The 18,240-nt window shown below is 37.9% G+C and overlaps 2 protein-coding genes across 3 annotated transcripts in view; one reads left to right on the forward strand and one right to left on the reverse strand.

Annotated features, from left to right (window-relative positions):
- The window catches only part of LOC149612737 (protein O-mannosyl-transferase TMTC1-like), an 88,506-nt gene that overhangs the window by 3,557 nt on the left and 66,709 nt on the right, over window positions 1-18,240 (reverse strand). The window contains exons 8-10 of the mRNA XM_089858227.1: window positions 15,031-15,152; window positions 11,904-12,071; window positions 10,357-10,470 (exon numbers count right to left, since the gene is read on the reverse strand). Of these exons, the coding sequence (XP_089714353.1) occupies window positions 10,357-10,470; window positions 11,904-12,071; window positions 15,031-15,152 (404 nt within the window). The remainder of the gene's footprint in view (window positions 1-10,356; window positions 10,471-11,903; window positions 12,072-15,030; window positions 15,153-18,240) is intronic.
- LOC149612738 (prolyl 3-hydroxylase 2-like) overlaps window positions 1-18,240 on the forward strand; it is a 155,549-nt gene that overhangs the window by 388 nt on the left and 136,921 nt on the right. The window lies entirely within an intron of this gene.

Here is an 18,240-nt window from a genome sequence, read left to right on the forward strand (position 1 = left end):
TTTGCAGCAAAAAAAAACTTGGGTAAAAACTTATAAAAGTCATTTAGCTAAATACGAAGCTGACTCTTTTGATGACGTAAGCGTCTTACCTTGAATTTTTAAGGCGTTTTCTGTGTAAATGATCAGACAAAGTCTGTAGCGTGTTTTAAACTTGCCTCGACTTTGGTATCAACTTAACTGGATAGCGATATTAAATCCGTACTTTATTTTAAACCCGATTGCCTTTCTTATAGTGTATTTTCTATTGTTTTTCTATGGAAAGTGTCAGATTAAGAGTGTAGTGGAGTTAATACCGGGGTGAAAGAGATGACTTAAATACTCGGATCGTTAAATTTTCGGCGTTTAGGGTGGGCTCGTTTTTGCTCGGATGAAATATGATCTATTGAATTTTTCGGTGCTGTTATAATTAGTTGATATCACACCCTACAATCGATGGCTTTATAAGACTCCTTTCTTAGACGCTAGGGGCCCTACCCCCTTAACCCCTCCCCCACCTCCTTTCAAGAAAAAATCCCCAAAAGCCTTAATCTTAACGCTTAGACGAAAAAGTTATATTTTTTTTAACCCTGTTTTCAACCCTGGGCCCCGATTGAAAAAACGTTATTAGACTGAGATACGTTTTATTTCTTTAGCCCTATTTCCAAACTGGGGTCCTTTCGAATTGCCCACGTATTACTAGGGACCCTACCTTGGTTTTGGTATCTGTTCGTAAGAAGTTATTTGTATTGGGATTAAAGAACTTGGTTACCAAAAGGACCAACACTTGAAACGTTATTAGACTGAGATACGTATTCTTTTAGAACTATTTCCAAACGGGGGTCCTTTCGAATTGCCCACGTATTATTAGGGACCCTACCTTGGTTTTCGTTTCTGTTCGTATAGTTATTTGTATTTGGGATTAAAGAACTTGGTTACCAGAAGGACCAACACTTGAAACGTTATTAGACAGAGATACGTATTATTTTTAGTCCTATTTCCAAACTGGGGTCCTTTCAAGGGACCCTACCTCGGTTTTGGTGTATCTGTTCGTAAGAAGTTATTTGTTTTGGGAAGGACCAACACTTTGGTAAACTGGGTCTTCTAGACTTTGTCGTTTCTTTTACAGTGTTGTCTTTTAATTTTTTATCCGTCGATTTTAACGACTGTTTCCAGTTGTTTCCTTCGAGTTTTTCTTGGTACTTAGGAGGCGGGGGGGGGGCGAGGTTTTATGTGTTCTTTGAGCTTCCCCCCCGGGGGTCCTAAAGACTCGGAAAATACTCGGCAGTGGCCATTTAACATTAATGTCTGCCAGTACTTCGGATTAGATCGGGGAATTCCTTCTAGTGATTTTTTATTTTTATCGAAGTCAATTCAAAGTTTGTTGCTTCGTTTTATTTTTCAAAAAACAAACACAAATATCTTGGTTTTAATATTATATTTAAATAACAGTCAAAAAAAGAAAAAATAAAACAAAATTTTAATATTTAAAAATGATACGTGGAAGCCGACTTTAAGGGGTAGAACTTAACGTGTATTTTCCCATAGCCCCTGAAGAAATGTTTAACACGCAATACACCAAAGCTCAAAAAGAAAGAGACCCACCAGGGGCCATACAAAATTTATCAGGGTTCATACAAACCTGGAAAAATCAGGGAAATAAATAGTTGACAAAAACCTCAGGGAAATTTCCAATTTTTAGTAAATTTCATGGAAATCAGGGAAATTTGTGTCAAACAGGGGCCGAATAATTAAGAAAAATGTTCGTAAACATTCCCCCCTCCATAGGATTAACATTACGCTATACTTTGGAGGCTCATAACTCTGCTTATATTAGAGATACGGGGATACCCTTTGAGTATGTTATAGTCCAAATTGTCCCTCATCCAACGATACTAAAAACTTAGGCCCACGACAAACAGGGGCAAAGTAATTCAGCAAAACGTAAACAAACAAACCCCCTCCATAGGATTAACATTACACTAAACTTTGGAAGCTCATAACTAAGAGATACGGGGATGTCCTTTGAGTATGTTATAGTACAATTTGCCCCCATCCTTCGTTAACATTTACTCCATATACTGGACGGAAAAACCTGGAAATCTCAAGGAAATTTGCTTTCCAAAAGTTGTATGAACCCTGTTTTATTATTAAAATAACGGCTTTTGAAAACACAAATTTGAATATTATAATAAATTTAAATTATCCCTTGTAATAAATAATACTTTGGGAATGAATTTAAGTGAGGCGATATCTTAAGTTAAAACCGCTGTAACAAATGCCATCGCCACGATATCAATCCACTGCGATGGCATTTCTTTACTTTAAGTAGTATTAAATGCGGGGATAAAATATCACGGGGTGCCATGACTCTATATTAAGAGAAGACCCTCTTTGATCCTCGATTGGTCCATCCTCTATTTGTCACCCGGATGGCCCTGGACACTCTTGGATAGAGCTCGGCATTTTCGATCAATTATCCACAAATTGGTGGATAACCGATTATTTATAAACAAATTTGCGGATTATAATACGATTTAACATGTAAGTTCTGTGGATAATTTTCGGGTATGGATAAAGATAAAATAAAGTAGATAATTGATCGAAAATGCCGAGCTCTACTCTTGGAACGCTCCCGATTCCCTTAGGAACCCCCGTTTAATTCGGGACCATTTTAAGAATGAACTTCATTCAGCGGGGCGTATACTTTGGCTCCAAAGTAATCTCTATAAGTATATAATCTAAAAGTTTGAAGTCTAGCCGATCTCTTTTCTTTGCGGCCAAAAAAAGAGACTAAACTTCAACGTGAGGGGTCGGACAAACTGTAATTCCTTCAAATAAGGGGATGCCTGGTTTAAATTAAGTCCGTTCTACGCGTAAACCACTTCGATGTTTAAGTATCCGACCTCTCTGATGATTTTGGGCCTTCTAAAGAAAGAGCCATTCTCTCTCTTGGAGAAGGGACAAGCTTGGATAATTTATGGGCTCGGTTCTTTTAAACTTTTGCCCAAAGAACTTTTAAATCCTTTCGCCTTTAAGGGATGTATCTTCTTCCCCTTCCCCCCTTCACCCTATTCTCGGACACTCCCACTATTGCGCCTAAAATATAAATCGCCCATCACGCGCGTGCCCCCTCACCCCCCGCCCTCCTTTAGGTCGAGTCTGCATTAGCATTTAGTTAGGAGCACGCGCTGGCCTATAAATTCCCCCTTTTATCTTCCCTAAAGATTAATAGAATAAATTCGCACGTGCTAAAGGCTTTCCCTAAATTAATATTGTCACGTGGTAGGCCTACTTCTTCTTAGGTTAAAAATAAATAAATTGCGCCAACAAATTCTCGCGCGCGCCTTTCTTAAAATAACTGCACGCGCCACGTGCCCAATTTCGAAATAAATATATTACTCACGAGCTAACCTAAAAATAAAGAAAATTTATTTCACGTGAGATGATATCAAATGGCGGGAAATATTGAGCCAAGTGAGAAAAGGTGATGGAAGGGGGGAGGGGGTCTAGGGGATGGAAAATTGATTGTCGCTCGAATAGAGATAATTTGAGAAGTCGATAAATCTGTCTATTGACTTTCCCTGATAGGTCGGGTCATCATCTAGCCGCCTCCGCTATGAGTATCCCCCCTTCCCCCCCGGGGGGGTTGCATGGGCCCCTTCCGAGAGAGACGCCGGGAAACTGGATTTCGATTATCAATTTGCCCATTAGATTTCGAGTGGCCCTCCCCTCCCCCCATTCCCCGCGTTTAACTCAAAATTTCACGCCTTTAACAGACTCTTACTGAAAAAAGTGAAATTTTTTGGCGGGAAAAAGTTATTTTAGATTAGAGTCAATATCGGATGAAGGCACTCCAGGGAGATTTCTTAATGCGATTAAATATTTAAGATCGTTAAAATACGCCCACTGCCGGCAGTCAAATGGAATTATTGCCTCCATTTTATTATAACTTTAAAAGCCATCTCCAATAATTTAATTTTGAGCCCAGAAAATAATGAACTTTTGTTGATGAATCGACGCGACTGTATTCCCTATTTACGTCGAAAATTAATTATTCTTTTTGGGAATATACTTAATAATTAACTAATTAACGTGAGTAACTAATTCGTTCCTTTAACTTGGTAATAGGGCGAAACAATGGGAGTAAAAAATGAATGTTTTTAAAAACTTTTCTCCCAAACGAAACGTCGACTCTCTCTCTCTCTCTGGCAGAGGAGAGCTCTCTTTTGAAAAGGCGGCGGGAAAGTTTTGTGGGCCGCGGGACTGACTCGGCTCGGTCCGCTCTGCTGTAACGTCATTAAGAGAGAACGCTTAAATCCCATTAGATTGAAAAAGAAGCCTACAAACCCCCCCCTCCCATTCGGAAAAGGGGACAGGCGGTGCTGTGGCTTGGTGTAGCGTAGTGGTGGGGGGGGGTTAGAAGTCGAGACAAAACCCCCTTCCGACTTTTCAACCACACCCCTTCTGTTAGCTTCGCAAATTTCAGATATATAGGTATGGTATACCAAAATTTCTATTCGGTTAAAAACAGCGCTGGCATTTTTAGATCCGAGGAAACAAACAGAGCGCGCCTCAATTTTACATCAATTTCAAAGAAAGCCACGCGCTATTTTTATAAAAATATAAAATTCACGAGCTATTTTTATAAAAATATAAAATTCACGAGCTATTTTTATAAAAATATAAAATTCACGAGCTATTTTTATAAAAATATAAAACGCACGAGCTATTTTTATAAAAATATAAAATTCACGAGCTATTTTTATAAAAATATAAAATTCACGCGCTATTTTTATAAAAATATAAAATTCACGAGCTATTTTTATAAAAATATAAAATTCACGAGCTATTTTTATAAAAATATAAAATTCACGAGCTATTTTTATAAAAATATGAAATGCACGAGCGATTTTTATAAAAATATGAAATGCACGAGCGATTTTTATAAGAATGAAAAATTCACGCGCAGTTTTATAAAAATATAAAATTCCCGAGCTGTTTTCTAAAAAATATAAAATTCACGAGCTATTTTTATAAAAATAAAATTCACGTGCCTGCACTTTCATTTATAATAATACCTGCAGGGGTTTAAAAGCGAATAGCGACGGAGTGAAGGTCCCCTCGGTAGATTCTTCCCCCCCCCAAGACTAGCTTAGGTTGTTCGGCGGCGAATAAGTAGATTTTTAAAAGGAGGGGGGCGGGCGAGGCGGCGAGGTCCACTAATTATTTCGCGAGCAAATGAGTTTTTGCGTTTTGGGGAGAAAAGTTATATCCGTGCGCGCGTGCATAACCTAACCTTAATCCGTGTCTAACGCCGAATAACTCGCCTTTTCAAACTTCATTTATATAACTAAAAAAAAATACCCGGCTTTCTAATTAATTTTTTTAATTACAACATTTGGATTAAAAATACTAAAATCAATAGAGGTAACAAACGTAAGGCGGATAAATACCTAATGTTAATTTAACCTGATGGGAAAGAAAGTAGTCTTGACCCAATAATGGATTTAAAATATAGGGACTTATATCTTAAACAAAAACTGTTTTGTGTTTTTAAACAAATTCGGGTTCTTTAAGGACTTCTTTTGTTTGTTGGGTTAGATTTGTTTTTTCTTTCAAAACTTATTTGACATTGTTAAAAACTTGAGTAAACTTTGTTTTAACGATTTTTTTTTCTCTCTATGTAGTACGCGTTTCTTCCCCAATACGAGGCCCTCCGCTATAATAATCCATATTTACGGGACCCACTCTTGGTTACGTATACTCCTTTAAAGCCCCACGCCAGGCCCTTAAAGTTTACTTTGCGCGTTTGTTTCAAGAAGGCCCCCTTCTACCGTTTTTCGATAATGCTTAAAGGTTTTGGGGAAAGTAACCGTCTTAGAATGGCAGGGAATTAACGAGACAGACGTTGAATGTTTAATGCAAATTTTAACCCATTCTAAGACTCTAAAATAACCATATATATTTATAAAATATTTTTCGCCGTCAAAAATATGTTGACGGTAAAACTTTGAACGAAGGTAAAGAAGAACGCTATATATTTTTATAACAACGTTACTTTACACGGAAGCTAATGTTTTTAACACTGAGGAATTAACTCTAATTTCACTGCAAATTAAGGTTAGTGGAAATCGAGAGCCATTAGCGAAATAGGCTATTTTTATTTATCTTAAAAGATGTTTGCTCGAGGTAGCCATTAAATTTAAGTTTCCTGGTTAATTTTAACACTTGTATAAGGTATATCTTTTGGCCTCAAAGTACAAACTCTGTAAAGCTTATTTAGGTTAAAATTTCAACGTGCTCATTTAAAAGTTTGGAAACGTGACCCGCCACTTCTATGTATTCCCAACTGAATATTATATTTATTTTTTCCCTGGATTTTCCCGCGCTTTATTACGTAGGTACGTCGTATATAGCGTAGATGTATGTACGACATCCGCCTCGAATCTTTTTAATTAAGGATAAATGCATTTATAATTGCAGGCGGGCAAAAATTTTCTTAATGCCTTCTCTCATTTGGAATTCAAGCTCCGACAAATTAGACCATTTTCGAGCGAAACCCTCCCCACCTTTAGTCAGTACCGATGTTATTTAAATATAAAGCAACTGGCTAAGCTCGCGCTTCATTTTTTGGTTGAAATAATCTATAATTTTGTAGCTCGCGCGCTGTCTGCTTTTGGCGCCAAATTGGTGGTGTCGCGCGCGCGCGAGCCAGCCGCATCCCGCCATATGATATTATCATGGCGCGCGCGAGTCTTCATTGAAAAAGGCGGGAAATGTCGCGTGGAAATTAAAAAAATATATAATTTTAATATTTTTTTTTTTTCTATTTTTGAAGAATCTGTTGAGTTTAATTTAATTTATTCATTGAAGCCCCGTAATATTGCGAAACCTTATTATTTCAAAAAATAGGCTTAGAGGTGTGAAATATGTTCTACGGCTTCAGAAGTATCAGAGAACTTTAGCATAATTCCAATTTCCCTTTAAAACAATATAAACAAAATCTTTGGGTTTAAAATGTAGTTCATTTTTGAGACATTTCCTTAGGGCGGGCAGCCAAGTGAGGCTGTCGATAACTCCTAGATTCTGTATTTAAATACGGATTAAGGTTGAATTGGAGGGACAGTTTTAGTTGACGGCGAGTCCAAAGGCGGAGAGGGGAGCGCATCTTACTTTATTATGATTGATTTGGCACGCGATGCGATGCAAAGGCGTTTCGCTGATTTATGAGCTTCCCCCAATGGACTAGTCTATCGTTAATGCTTCAATTTCCATCCCGAATTTGCAATACCTATCAATAATATTCAAAAGGGGATCCCGTCCTTAACGGCAAGGTATATTCCAACTGGGATGAATTTGAAATTTAGTGTTCAATACGTATTTAAGTAATCCGCTCTGATATTTTCATTTAATTCGGCGGAATTTTGGTGATGGGATGTTGGTGGGGGGGGGGCGTGTCCGAACTCCGAAGTCAATGTCAGTTGGCAGTTATTGTATAAGGCGGATCGTATTTCCGTCCTCTATAACTCTAGTGCCTTCTCCGGTTGACGACCGAGAGCCACAGCCCAGGTTGGTTTATAACTAATCCATGCTGTCTATATTTAATTCGCAAGGCGAGTTTGATGAATGTTCCCCAATTGGATATTACAAGCTTGTTTTACTCGGACGCCCGTTTAATTGCTTAATAAATATACTAATATTAATTGAGTTTGCGCCTTCCCTCCCCTCACCTCCCTTCATCAGTAATTCGAGCCGGTTTCGATAGCTGATAAGGATTAATTATTTTATAGCTAGCTCTCTTCTTTAATTATACACTCGAGTGCCGGTCAAGTTCGCCTAATTAATTTTTAATCAAGTCTATTATAGACAATTAGTAAGAAAATTTTAAACCTGAAAATAAATTGGTTGGCCGAACGGTACGTATAGGTTTCCGGCTAGGAGTGTTCATACCATTTACACTAGGAGACCTGGGGGATCAAAGGTCAGGTCTCCTTGTGTAAATGGTATGAATCCTTCTAGTCTGAAAGTTATGCATTATAAATTTAATATCCGTATCTTGAGCGCGATTACTGTACAATTTGGATTGACTTTAAGGGTAATTTCTAGCTGTATTTGGTTTGAATTTAGTAAATGAGGGTAATTTCTAGCTGTATTTGGATTGACTTTAGTAAACTACGGTAATTTCTAGCTGTATTTGGATTGACTTTAGTAAACTACGGTAATTTCTAGCTGTATTTGGTTTAAATTTAGTAAATTAGGGTAATTTCTAGCTGTATTTGGTTTGAGTTTAGTAAATCTGGGTAATTTCTAGCTGTATTTGGTTTGAGTTTAGTAAATCTGGGTAATTTCTAGCTGTATTTGGTTTGAGTTTAGTAAATCTGGGTAATTTCTAGCTGTATTTGGTTTGACTTTAGTAAATGCTTGGTAATTTCTAGCTGTATTTGGTTTGACTTTAGTAAATGCTTGGTAATTTCTAGCTGTATTTGGTTTGACTTTAGTAAATGCTTGGTAATTTCTAGCTATATTTGGTTTGACTTTAGTAAATGCTTGGTAATTTCTAGCTGTATTTGGTTTGACTTTAGTAAATGCTTGGTAATTTCTAGCTGTATTTGGATTGAATTTAGTAAATTAGGGTAATTTCTAGCTGTATTTGGATTGACTTTAGTAAATTAGGGTAATTTCTAGCTGTATTTGGTTTAAATTACCAAGGACAAATTAATAATTACTTCTTCGCAGTGTCATTGTTACTCGATAATATTAAACACGTCGTGGTATATTTATGTATTTTCCGAAGTTGTAACTTTGGCTGTGATTGCCAAGTATCGAGTGCACTTGAAAAGTTGGGTTGAGTGGATTGGGTTTCGAGTTGAATGTTATTTGTATTACAAGCGATGCGGGAGTGTATCACTATACTTTTTAGCGGGGGGGGGGACCCCCTTCTCAAATTTCACCTCTCTCTCTCTTTCACCCCCCTGCTCCCCTTTTATCCTAAAAGTTACTAGGGGCCGATACATTTGCGAATAGAAGCCTTGTTCAGTCTCGAAATCGATATTTTCAAAAACAAGTAGCTGCGTGCCCTGTAACTGGTAGATTTTTGCGCCTTCGGCGTGCAGCCCCCAGCCTGCTTTCATCGTCGTGTATACACTTCACTTTTATTTCCGAATCTAGACTTTTTAAATTAGATTATCGCGGCTAGAGCTCGGCATTTTCGATCAATTATCCACAAATTGGTGGATAACCGATTATTTATAAACAAATTTGCGGATTATAATACGATTTAACATGTAAGTTCTGTGGATAATTTTCGGGTATGGATAAAGATAAAATAAAGTAGATAATTGATCGAAAATGCCGAGCTCTAATCGCGGCCGAAGCCAAAATGTATTACGCTATATTTTGTTGAAACTCACGCGCCGACCGCGCTTCTAATTGGGGGGGGGGGGTTACGCCAATTTTGGGCCTGGAAATAGAACGCCATGCACACTCAAAAACACCTCCTTTTAAATTTATTTTAGTTATAATTAGACGCGTAACGTTGAGGTGTGAGAAAACGCTAATTCTTTTCACGAGATTTCATTTTGTTTCTATCAAAAGTCACGCGTATTCACATTGGGCGCGTGAAATCAACTTAATTCTTTTCACGAGATTTCAAATTTTTCTTAAGTCACGTGCATTCACATTCGTCGGGTGAATTTAATTTTATAAACGTAACTTTTATTTTTCACGAGATTTCAATTTTATTTTTTATTTTTTTTAATGAGCACGCGCGTTGACTCAGAATCACGTGAATTTGTTTTTATCATTTATAGAGAAACAAAGCGCATGCGCGCGGTTAAACAATAAATAAAGAAAGAAGAAAAGGCCCGCAGCACCGTATTTATCGAATATAATTCGAAGCATTGTTTTTCAAACTATAGCCGCCAATTCTTTTAGCGCAAAGATAATGGATCGGCTCGTAATAATCGCAATTAGCGAAACCTAAGTAAACCTTTCGAAAACAAGGAATAGGGAATTTTCCTTTCTTCTTTAATCTGCCCTTTTCGAAATCCAAAGAAACTTATCGCGAATTCAGTTCTGTTCCGCCTTCCCTTCCGCCTTGACCATCATCGGCTAAGTAAGACCTCAACTGGAATATTATTTGCTTTTGCCACAAAAGACGTTCTGCCCCAAAACCAAACCCCGTCTGTCTGTTTGCTAAGCAATTCAACGCCATGCTATAAGGACATTTGCTCCAAGAGGAACTTGTATATCTATCTATACTTCTAACGTCAAGATTAAGCTTAATTTATCAATGCTAAAATATCTTGTAATGCTTTCTATACAGCGCGTACTTAAGCTATATTTTCTTAGGGAGAGAATTTTGAAATTTCAACTTACTTTAGAGCTTTGCGATAATGGGCAATTGCCGATTCAGTTTGCCCGTTGTCTTTTTGGAGATTAGCAAAGTTGTAATGGACTTTGGCGTTATCCGGACTGCTCCTCAAACCAGACCTGCATCGCGCGTTTAAAATACAAAATTCTAATTTAATATTAAAAAGATAAATAAATATCTTCGACTTCAAGGACTTTAAATTATAGATTTTTATAAAAGGTCAAATGGTTGACCTTTTGACCATCGGGGGGGGGGTTTAAAAGGTCCCTTTCAATCTTTTCATTGAACTAACGCCGGTATATAGGTGTCTACAACTTTGATAAAGATAAATTCCCAGCAGAGTTTTCTTAGGACCAGAATCGGATGCTGTCAAAGTTAACCTTTAAAAGTCTTTAGAAGTGTACCGACCGGTCACTAGCTGGCCTTCCATTTAAACACCATAAATCCAAGCGGAAAATGCGGCGCACCTTGGGCTACTTTAAGTTCGTAACCGGAGTAATAGCACCCCTCGTTATCCTCCCTTTGAGTTTGACGCGGTCAAAGGCTGCCACCGGCCATTACTCCCCGTAAGGGTCTGTTCCCAGGTTACCCCGGTGAATGAAGCGATACTACGGATGGATGCATTTGAAATCTATTCGAATAGCCTTGGCTTTATTAAAGCTTTAAAACCGAACGGGAATCGAGCACGCGCTCTATATTTTCTATTCGCTTTATTTTAGGGAATGTATCCGATACGGGGGAAAGTGGGACTTGAAATATATTCGGTATAACCTTCGCTATATTAACGGTTATAAGTTGAACGAGAATCGCGCGTGAAAATCGAGCACGCGCTACTTTTCCTTTTTTTCATTTTATTCGTTTTAACCGATGTAATGAATGGGAAATAGGGGAAGTGAGTTTAACCGGGGATACGGGTGCAAGGAAAACCACCCCTTTTTAGCTTTCTTTTCATTAACACTTTGGGTTTGAAAGAGACGCGAGAAAGCAAAAAAAAAAAGAAAAAAGGAAGAGGTCTTAAGGCGCCAAAAAGGAAAAAAAAAAAAAAACTGTGAACTTGGATTTCACACAACTTTCTCAATGTTTTTTCTTTTTTTCCTTATTTTATTTTTCTTTTCGATCTCAGCGAATTCCTGACAGCTTTTAAGACGTCGAAGGGGGTTACGGGCCCTCAAGACCCCCAAGCCCTTTTTTTGGTGGCAAAGGAATTTCGCGGAAATCCACACCCAAGCGAATATTTCCACACAATTCTCCTAGGGGATATATATATAGGAAGTCCCTAGTTATAAGCCCGCCAAAAAAATAGAAAACCTCTAGTCAGGGGGACCCCCAAAGATATCTCCTTATTTTTTGGAAGTTTGGCTTTCCTAGTTGGTTGACGTTAAGTGACGTAATCGATACATCACCGGTTATTGGTTTTCGCCAACCCTCCTATATACCCCAAAAAGGAACTTTTCAATTAAACTTTATCATTTATTTTTTTTTATTTTCAATTTCGGATTTATTTTTAATATTAAAATTTTAATTAAATAAATTAAATTGCGTCTTTCTTTACCTGAATAAGGATTCTCGGTTGGTCCAATCCTCGTTCCTCTTGACGCTTCGTAACCATAGCAACGCCACTAAAATGGCGACGCACGTCCGCGCCAGACAAAGCGCGCCAAAATTCTGTCGACGCGTAATTTCGCGAATTCCACTGGCAACCAGGATGCAGTAACCGATGCTGAAACACGCCGAAATTAATATAAAAACATTAATAATAATGCACTGTACTTATTCGAGGGGGTATTCGCTATTATTAATTCCTTCTAGTGATTACCCCCTTTGTATTCAATATATATATAGATATATAGCCCTGGGCCATTTAGAATTTTTGGGAACTTTGCATGGTGGAACAATTAATCCTTTTTAGAAAAGTTTTAAAATTAAATTAAAAGTCGCGTCGTGCGTTTTAAAATAAAGCAACTTACAACAACAGTTTTAAATAGATTAAATATTTAAATCATTATTTTTCTAAATTATTCTGTAGTATATTTATTTATTTTATTTATGGTTGGATTGAATTTAATACAAGGTAATCATGGTCGGGAAAAACAACACAACGAAAAGTTTATTTCGCCCTTTTAAAAGTTTCCCTTTTTCCTTCTCCTAATGGATTTTGAATAGTCCCGCGAATTTGGGAGTTTCAACTTCATGCAAAGTAATTTTTAATGCCTTCCAAAAGCTTTTACTTTTTTTAAATTAAATTTGCACGCCCAGTTTTAACCCTTTTATTTATTTTATTTATTTATTCTTTGTGGATTTTATTTAAAATAATTATTATTATTATTTGTTTAAAAATATAATTAATACACCGAACGTCGGCAGTGAAGCTTTTCTACAGGGGCTATGGGAAAATGCATGTAGTATTTTGCCCCTGGAAGTTTGCTTCCTTCATCCGAAAAATTATTATTAAAATTTTAAAAATAATACTAAAGTAATTATAATTATAATAAAATTCCAGTTTTAAACTAATTATAATATATAATTAATTTCCAATGCAATTTCAGGGTTCTGGAAATCGGTTTTCCAAAAGTTGTATGAACCCTGAATGTTGGGGGAATCCCTTCTTAGTGGGGGGAAATATTGTGAACCCCCGGTTCTTAATGAATCACTTCGATAGGAACATAAATCTAGATTCATTTACTCATCAGCTGGCGGGCTGACGGGCGCTCGTCAAGGCCGCTAAGCGCTTGCTTTCGAGCGCTTTTAAGCGGCGCGCGAGCTGTTACCAGAATTCATCCGCCTCATTCCACCACCCCCCCTCCCACCCCCAAGACCAGCGCGTATTCGTAATTAAGCTCGTGGAGCTCCGCACGCGCATTTTCTAACTTGGCAGCGCTATTAAAGTAGGCTCAATCCTTCACATTCTTAATATACAAGTGTCAGGTTAGATTGAGAGAGACTATAAGCGGTGACGAGGTGACTTGTCAGCGCGTTTAAAGGCATTTACGAAGGACCGACCTTGCTGCGTGTAAAAGAAGTAGAAGTTAATCAAGGCGAAGTTGTTATAAAAGTGATTTAATGCCGATCGGACGCGGTACCTCGAAACTTAATGAACTGAACTGACGCGAACTAATTATCCAAAAGTTAAGGAGCGGTACTTTATAGTTCAGGTTTGACAAAGTATACTTGGAGGGCCGCCTCCTTTGGGGACATACTTCAAGGTGTGGTGGTAGTTTATCTCTCTGATTATTCTTAATTTAACGCCCGGTAATTTAATTATAATAAAATTCTAATAATTACGCCTAAAATATGGGCAAAGATTCCCCCTTCGTCTAACGCGTTTAAAATGATAATGGAGTAAACCACGCCTATATTCTTTACGTCACGGCTCAACTATCCAATCTGTTTAAAAGGTTTTTTGGCGCGTGACATAAATATCTCGCGCGTTAATTTTCACGCGGCGCGTGGGTGTTTTCAACTTGGCGGGAAAATTGGAAGCGCGCGCGCTTCGACACTCTTCCACCCTATTTAGCCGGTCTGCAGAGGGCCCGGACACTTGTCAGAAATCAAAGTAAACCACCGTTAGAATCCCTTTTGAAACTCGACTAGTATCCGACCTCTTTTTTAGTCGCTCGCGCGCGCGCCAGATTCACGAGCTTTTATTAATTCCGAATTAATTTAGTTTATCCAAGAATAATAACTGTAGGGGAATAAATCTGTTTATTTTTAAGTATATTTGGGTTGGGAATGAAGGCGCGCCTAATTCTTTCTAGATTAATATTCATAGTGTTAATAACTCGAGTCTTTCTCTTCGCGTGGAGGTGTTGAATAGGGTGTTTTTGGTTTCCATGGCTACATCAGGTGTTTGACGTATGTTAAGTTGTCGCGACAAGCGCGCGTCCCAGTTTATCAGCGTCTCGTTAACTTGTTAATGCTCGATGATGCTTAATTAAACAGCACCCTCTCCCCGGCGTGGCTTTTAGGTCCTCAAACACGAAACTGCGTCGAATATTTCCGGAAGACTCTGCTCTTACAAAAGTAGCTGGTTTTCGGCTTAAATTCTGCCGAATTATTCAAAGGTCTCCCCAATCCCCACCCCCAAAGTGTAAGCGGCAAAAATAAACTTCAAACACTTTCCTGAATGTATAAGCTTGATAATTTTCAAGAGTTTTCTCGAAATATTCGTTTTTGAAAGGAAAGTTTGCAAATTTAAATTTTAGGTACTAATATAAACTATATATCTTTTAAAATTTTATATTTGAATCAGTGACTTTAATATTTTGGATTTTAAACTATCGTGTCACCTTACCTTTAATAAGGCAAAAAAAGTTTTTTAACATTTTATATTTTTTATTCGTGGAATTTTTCATGGAAAAAATCCTTATTTAGAAAATTCATTGAAGCTCAAAGTAAACCCCCCCCCCCTTTTTTTTCAATAGAAATTCTAACCAGAGAACGTTTTCAAGGTATCCCCTCTTGACTGGATCTACTTTCTTTTTTCTCATATTGGTTTAACATTACCTATTAATCCGCCTCGGGTTTTATTGAATGGAGTATTGAAGAAAAGTTTTTTTTTTTTTTTTGACCAAGGAGCCTTTAAGAGGTTGTTCCATACGGTTTCCCATTACGTAATAATCCGACGTGATTTTTTTTCCCTTTTCCTAATATTTGTGTGGGTTTCTTTAAATTTGTCTTACCTGGGTGTATATAGTATCCTTTCAGCGACCACGAAACCAACGGGAAAAAATAGATTGGCAGCCGGCAGAAAAGGAATTGTAAGAACACATACTCCAATTGTTAATTCTTCCTTCGTGGAATTCTGAAATTTAAAATTTAAACATTTTCTTTTTTATAAAAATCTTACTTACTTCAAGATTATTCACTTTTGGTACTATGGGGCTGGGCAAAAGCAATTTTCGCGTCTTATAGTCAGGCTGGGAAATAAGCGTAATTTTTAAACTAGTCCTTGGGACCAGTAAACCCCCCCCCCTCTAGTGTCCTAAATAATAAACTGGTCTCAGGACTGGTCCCAGCCAGCCATTGTTCTCCAATAGATTTGCAATTAATAAACTGGTACCCAGGACCAGTAACCCCCCCCTAGTGTCCTAAATAATAAACTGGTCTCAGGACTGGTCCCAGCCAGCCTTTGTTCTCCAATAGATTTGCAATTAATAAACTGGTACCCAGGACCAGTAACCCCCCACTTCTTGAATTAAAAAGGACCAGACTGCTTATAGTCTCGTGACAAATTGTGCGTGAAAATAAAATACAGTGCGAAAATACAAGTGTTGCCAGTCATTTGTGACATGCGCAATCCAACCTCCATCTACAACTGCAGACTGTATTAAGCTTCAGTTCGATTCAGGAACCCACAGAGATGCCAATATAATTAATCAAAAATGTCTTGATTAGAATCAAGACCTAAAAAGTATCGATAAGACTGAGGTTATCACTTGTCTGAAGGATCAGATATTAATTTTTCTTTTTAATTGAAACTTGTTACACTAATTATCCTACGTGGGGTCCACCTATTCAATAAAACGCTGGTCGTTCACTTTATTGAGGGGTTGGCCCCGTGATGACGTGCTAGAGGGCTTGGGGTATACCGGTTCCCCTTTTCCTTCTAGCAAAAATAACATCATCTGATAACACACATGGGCGGAGCGATTGACCCTTCACCCGAATCCCTTTTTGTTGTAAGAAAATCCTAGAAACTTGAGGTTGTCAAACTTTGAAAAGATATTTTGGAGCTTACTAGTTTTGTCATTGTATTTGTATAAGAGTGTATTTTTAAGTATATTTGAAAGAGTGTTTGTAAAACGTGGAAAAGCCCCAGTTACCACCGGGGACGAATGGAAAGCATAGAGTTTACCCATCACGGGGGAAGTTACCATCGTGGAAAGTTTCCGATTAAACAGAACTAAAAAGTAGAGAAACTTAAAAAGAAGAAAGTAGAAAAAAAGAGAGATTGGGCTACGCCGAGCAACGTGAAAGACGTTCTAGTGACCTCGGGTCCGAGAGCCGAAACCTGGCTAATTTATTAGCCCTGTGCCCAAATCGGGGCCGCGAACAAGTACGACTCCGCGCGGCAAACCGTTGTTCTTTCATTGCGGTAATCCTGTAACTTGCCTCGTTATTTGTGCGCGTCAGGATAATGTTTAAAATTAAACACCGCAAAGACTCGTTTCTTAAAATGATGGTGACCGCGGAATGTGCGGCTAATTAATTTGGACTAATTCGAGAGAACCTCGACGCTCATCTAGAGATCAACGATCCTGACGAATATTGGACAACCCCATGGCTCATCTTCCAAATCAGTATCGTACCCACCTTGGTGGTTTAATTTTTATAACTTTATGGTTTCTGGTTATTACCACAATATTAGTTAAACCTGTTATACTATTAATCTACATTGTTATGTAACTATTTGATTTAATGCATGATCGCTGGGTTTATTCCCATAATATTAATTTATTTTGTTATTTCAATATTTAATTTCATACATGATCACTGGGTTTATTCCCATAGCTAATTATATTTTTACTTGGCCAAGGTTTAGTTATCTTCCATGGAAGCTTTAGGTATTGTAGGTATTTTAGTTAAGAATTAGGTAACAATTAATGTTTTAGTATTATTAGTGTATAGATTATGATTAGTTTAAGATTAAACTAAACTGCTTTGACAACCTCATTATCGACTTTTCAATTATACCCCTAGACATATTCTCATTATAACGTACCAATCGCTCACCCCAATAGTGAAAGTGATGCGAAACCCGGAATCTATAGTAAAAAGCGTGACAAATTGGGGGTCAGCGTCCGGGATACCTTATTTTTGTTTTTGTTTATTATGTTAGTAAAGAATGGGAGGAATTTTTTTTTGGCCATGGCCATGCTAGTTAAGTAAAGGAGGAAATCGGAGGTCTCAATACTGTCTGAGGAGCATTATTTACGCCGCTATTGTCGGTTTAGGAAATTTGGGTTTTCACCTTATGTGTGTTATCTTCCCTTGATTTTTTTTAGTTTCACCTTTTGTGTGTTACTCTCCCTTGAAATTTTTTTTTTCTCTCGTTTTGCTCTTCCAGGCTGTGTAGACCTTGTTTAACCTTTTGTTGGTTAGTAAGATAGGAATCAATAGTTGTATTTCATGAATAATCCATATACTCGTTTTGCTGAACGAGATATAGAGATTGGTAAAAGTTCTCGTGCCGACCGTTATATTAACCGCACTAATAGAAACTCTTGCGCAATAATGCCTATTTCTCATAGTCCCCAAACTTCTCGAAATAGTTCACCCACGCGTAATGCATCGGGTAATGCGTTAACTAACGTGCCGATAAATCCTCCAATTAATAATAATCAACCTTTAGCTATGGCTAACTCCAATAATCAGAGTAATAACCAATCTATTACTACAAATGTTAGTGCCTCTGGCAATGTGGCGGGTAACCTACCTGCGGGAAATACTAGTGTTATTTCACCCCCTTTGACTCAAGGTAGTGCCAATACAATCACCATACCGTGCAATCTTTTGCAAAACTTAATGGATCAAATAGCCCAATTGAGCACCCAACAACAGCAAATGCAGATAGCTTTGACCACCATTCAGGGTAGTTTCGCTAATAACGCCACTTCCGGTAGCGCTCCTAGTGTGGTAAACATACCAAGCCAATCAGTAACCGCGCCAAGCGCGCAACTTTTAAATTCGAGTGTGCCTAATATTCATAATCAGAGTGTGCCTATTGTGCCTCCTCAAGTAGGGGCTATTTCTAATGGACCGCCCACGGCGAACCAAAATGTTTCTGCCCAGGCTAATTCAAGCCTTCCACCCAATGTAAATGCAGCACCTTTTGTACCCCAAGCGAGCGTAAATTCTCCTTTGGGAGCTGTAGGAAATACCCCCTTCTA

Source organism: Phalangium opilio, unplaced genomic scaffold (assembly GCF_054372755.1).
Source record: "Phalangium opilio isolate 3A_F unplaced genomic scaffold, DU_Popi_V2 ptg000232l_1, whole genome shotgun sequence".
In the NCBI taxonomy this organism is placed as follows: domain Eukaryota; kingdom Metazoa; phylum Arthropoda; class Arachnida; order Opiliones; family Phalangiidae; genus Phalangium; species Phalangium opilio.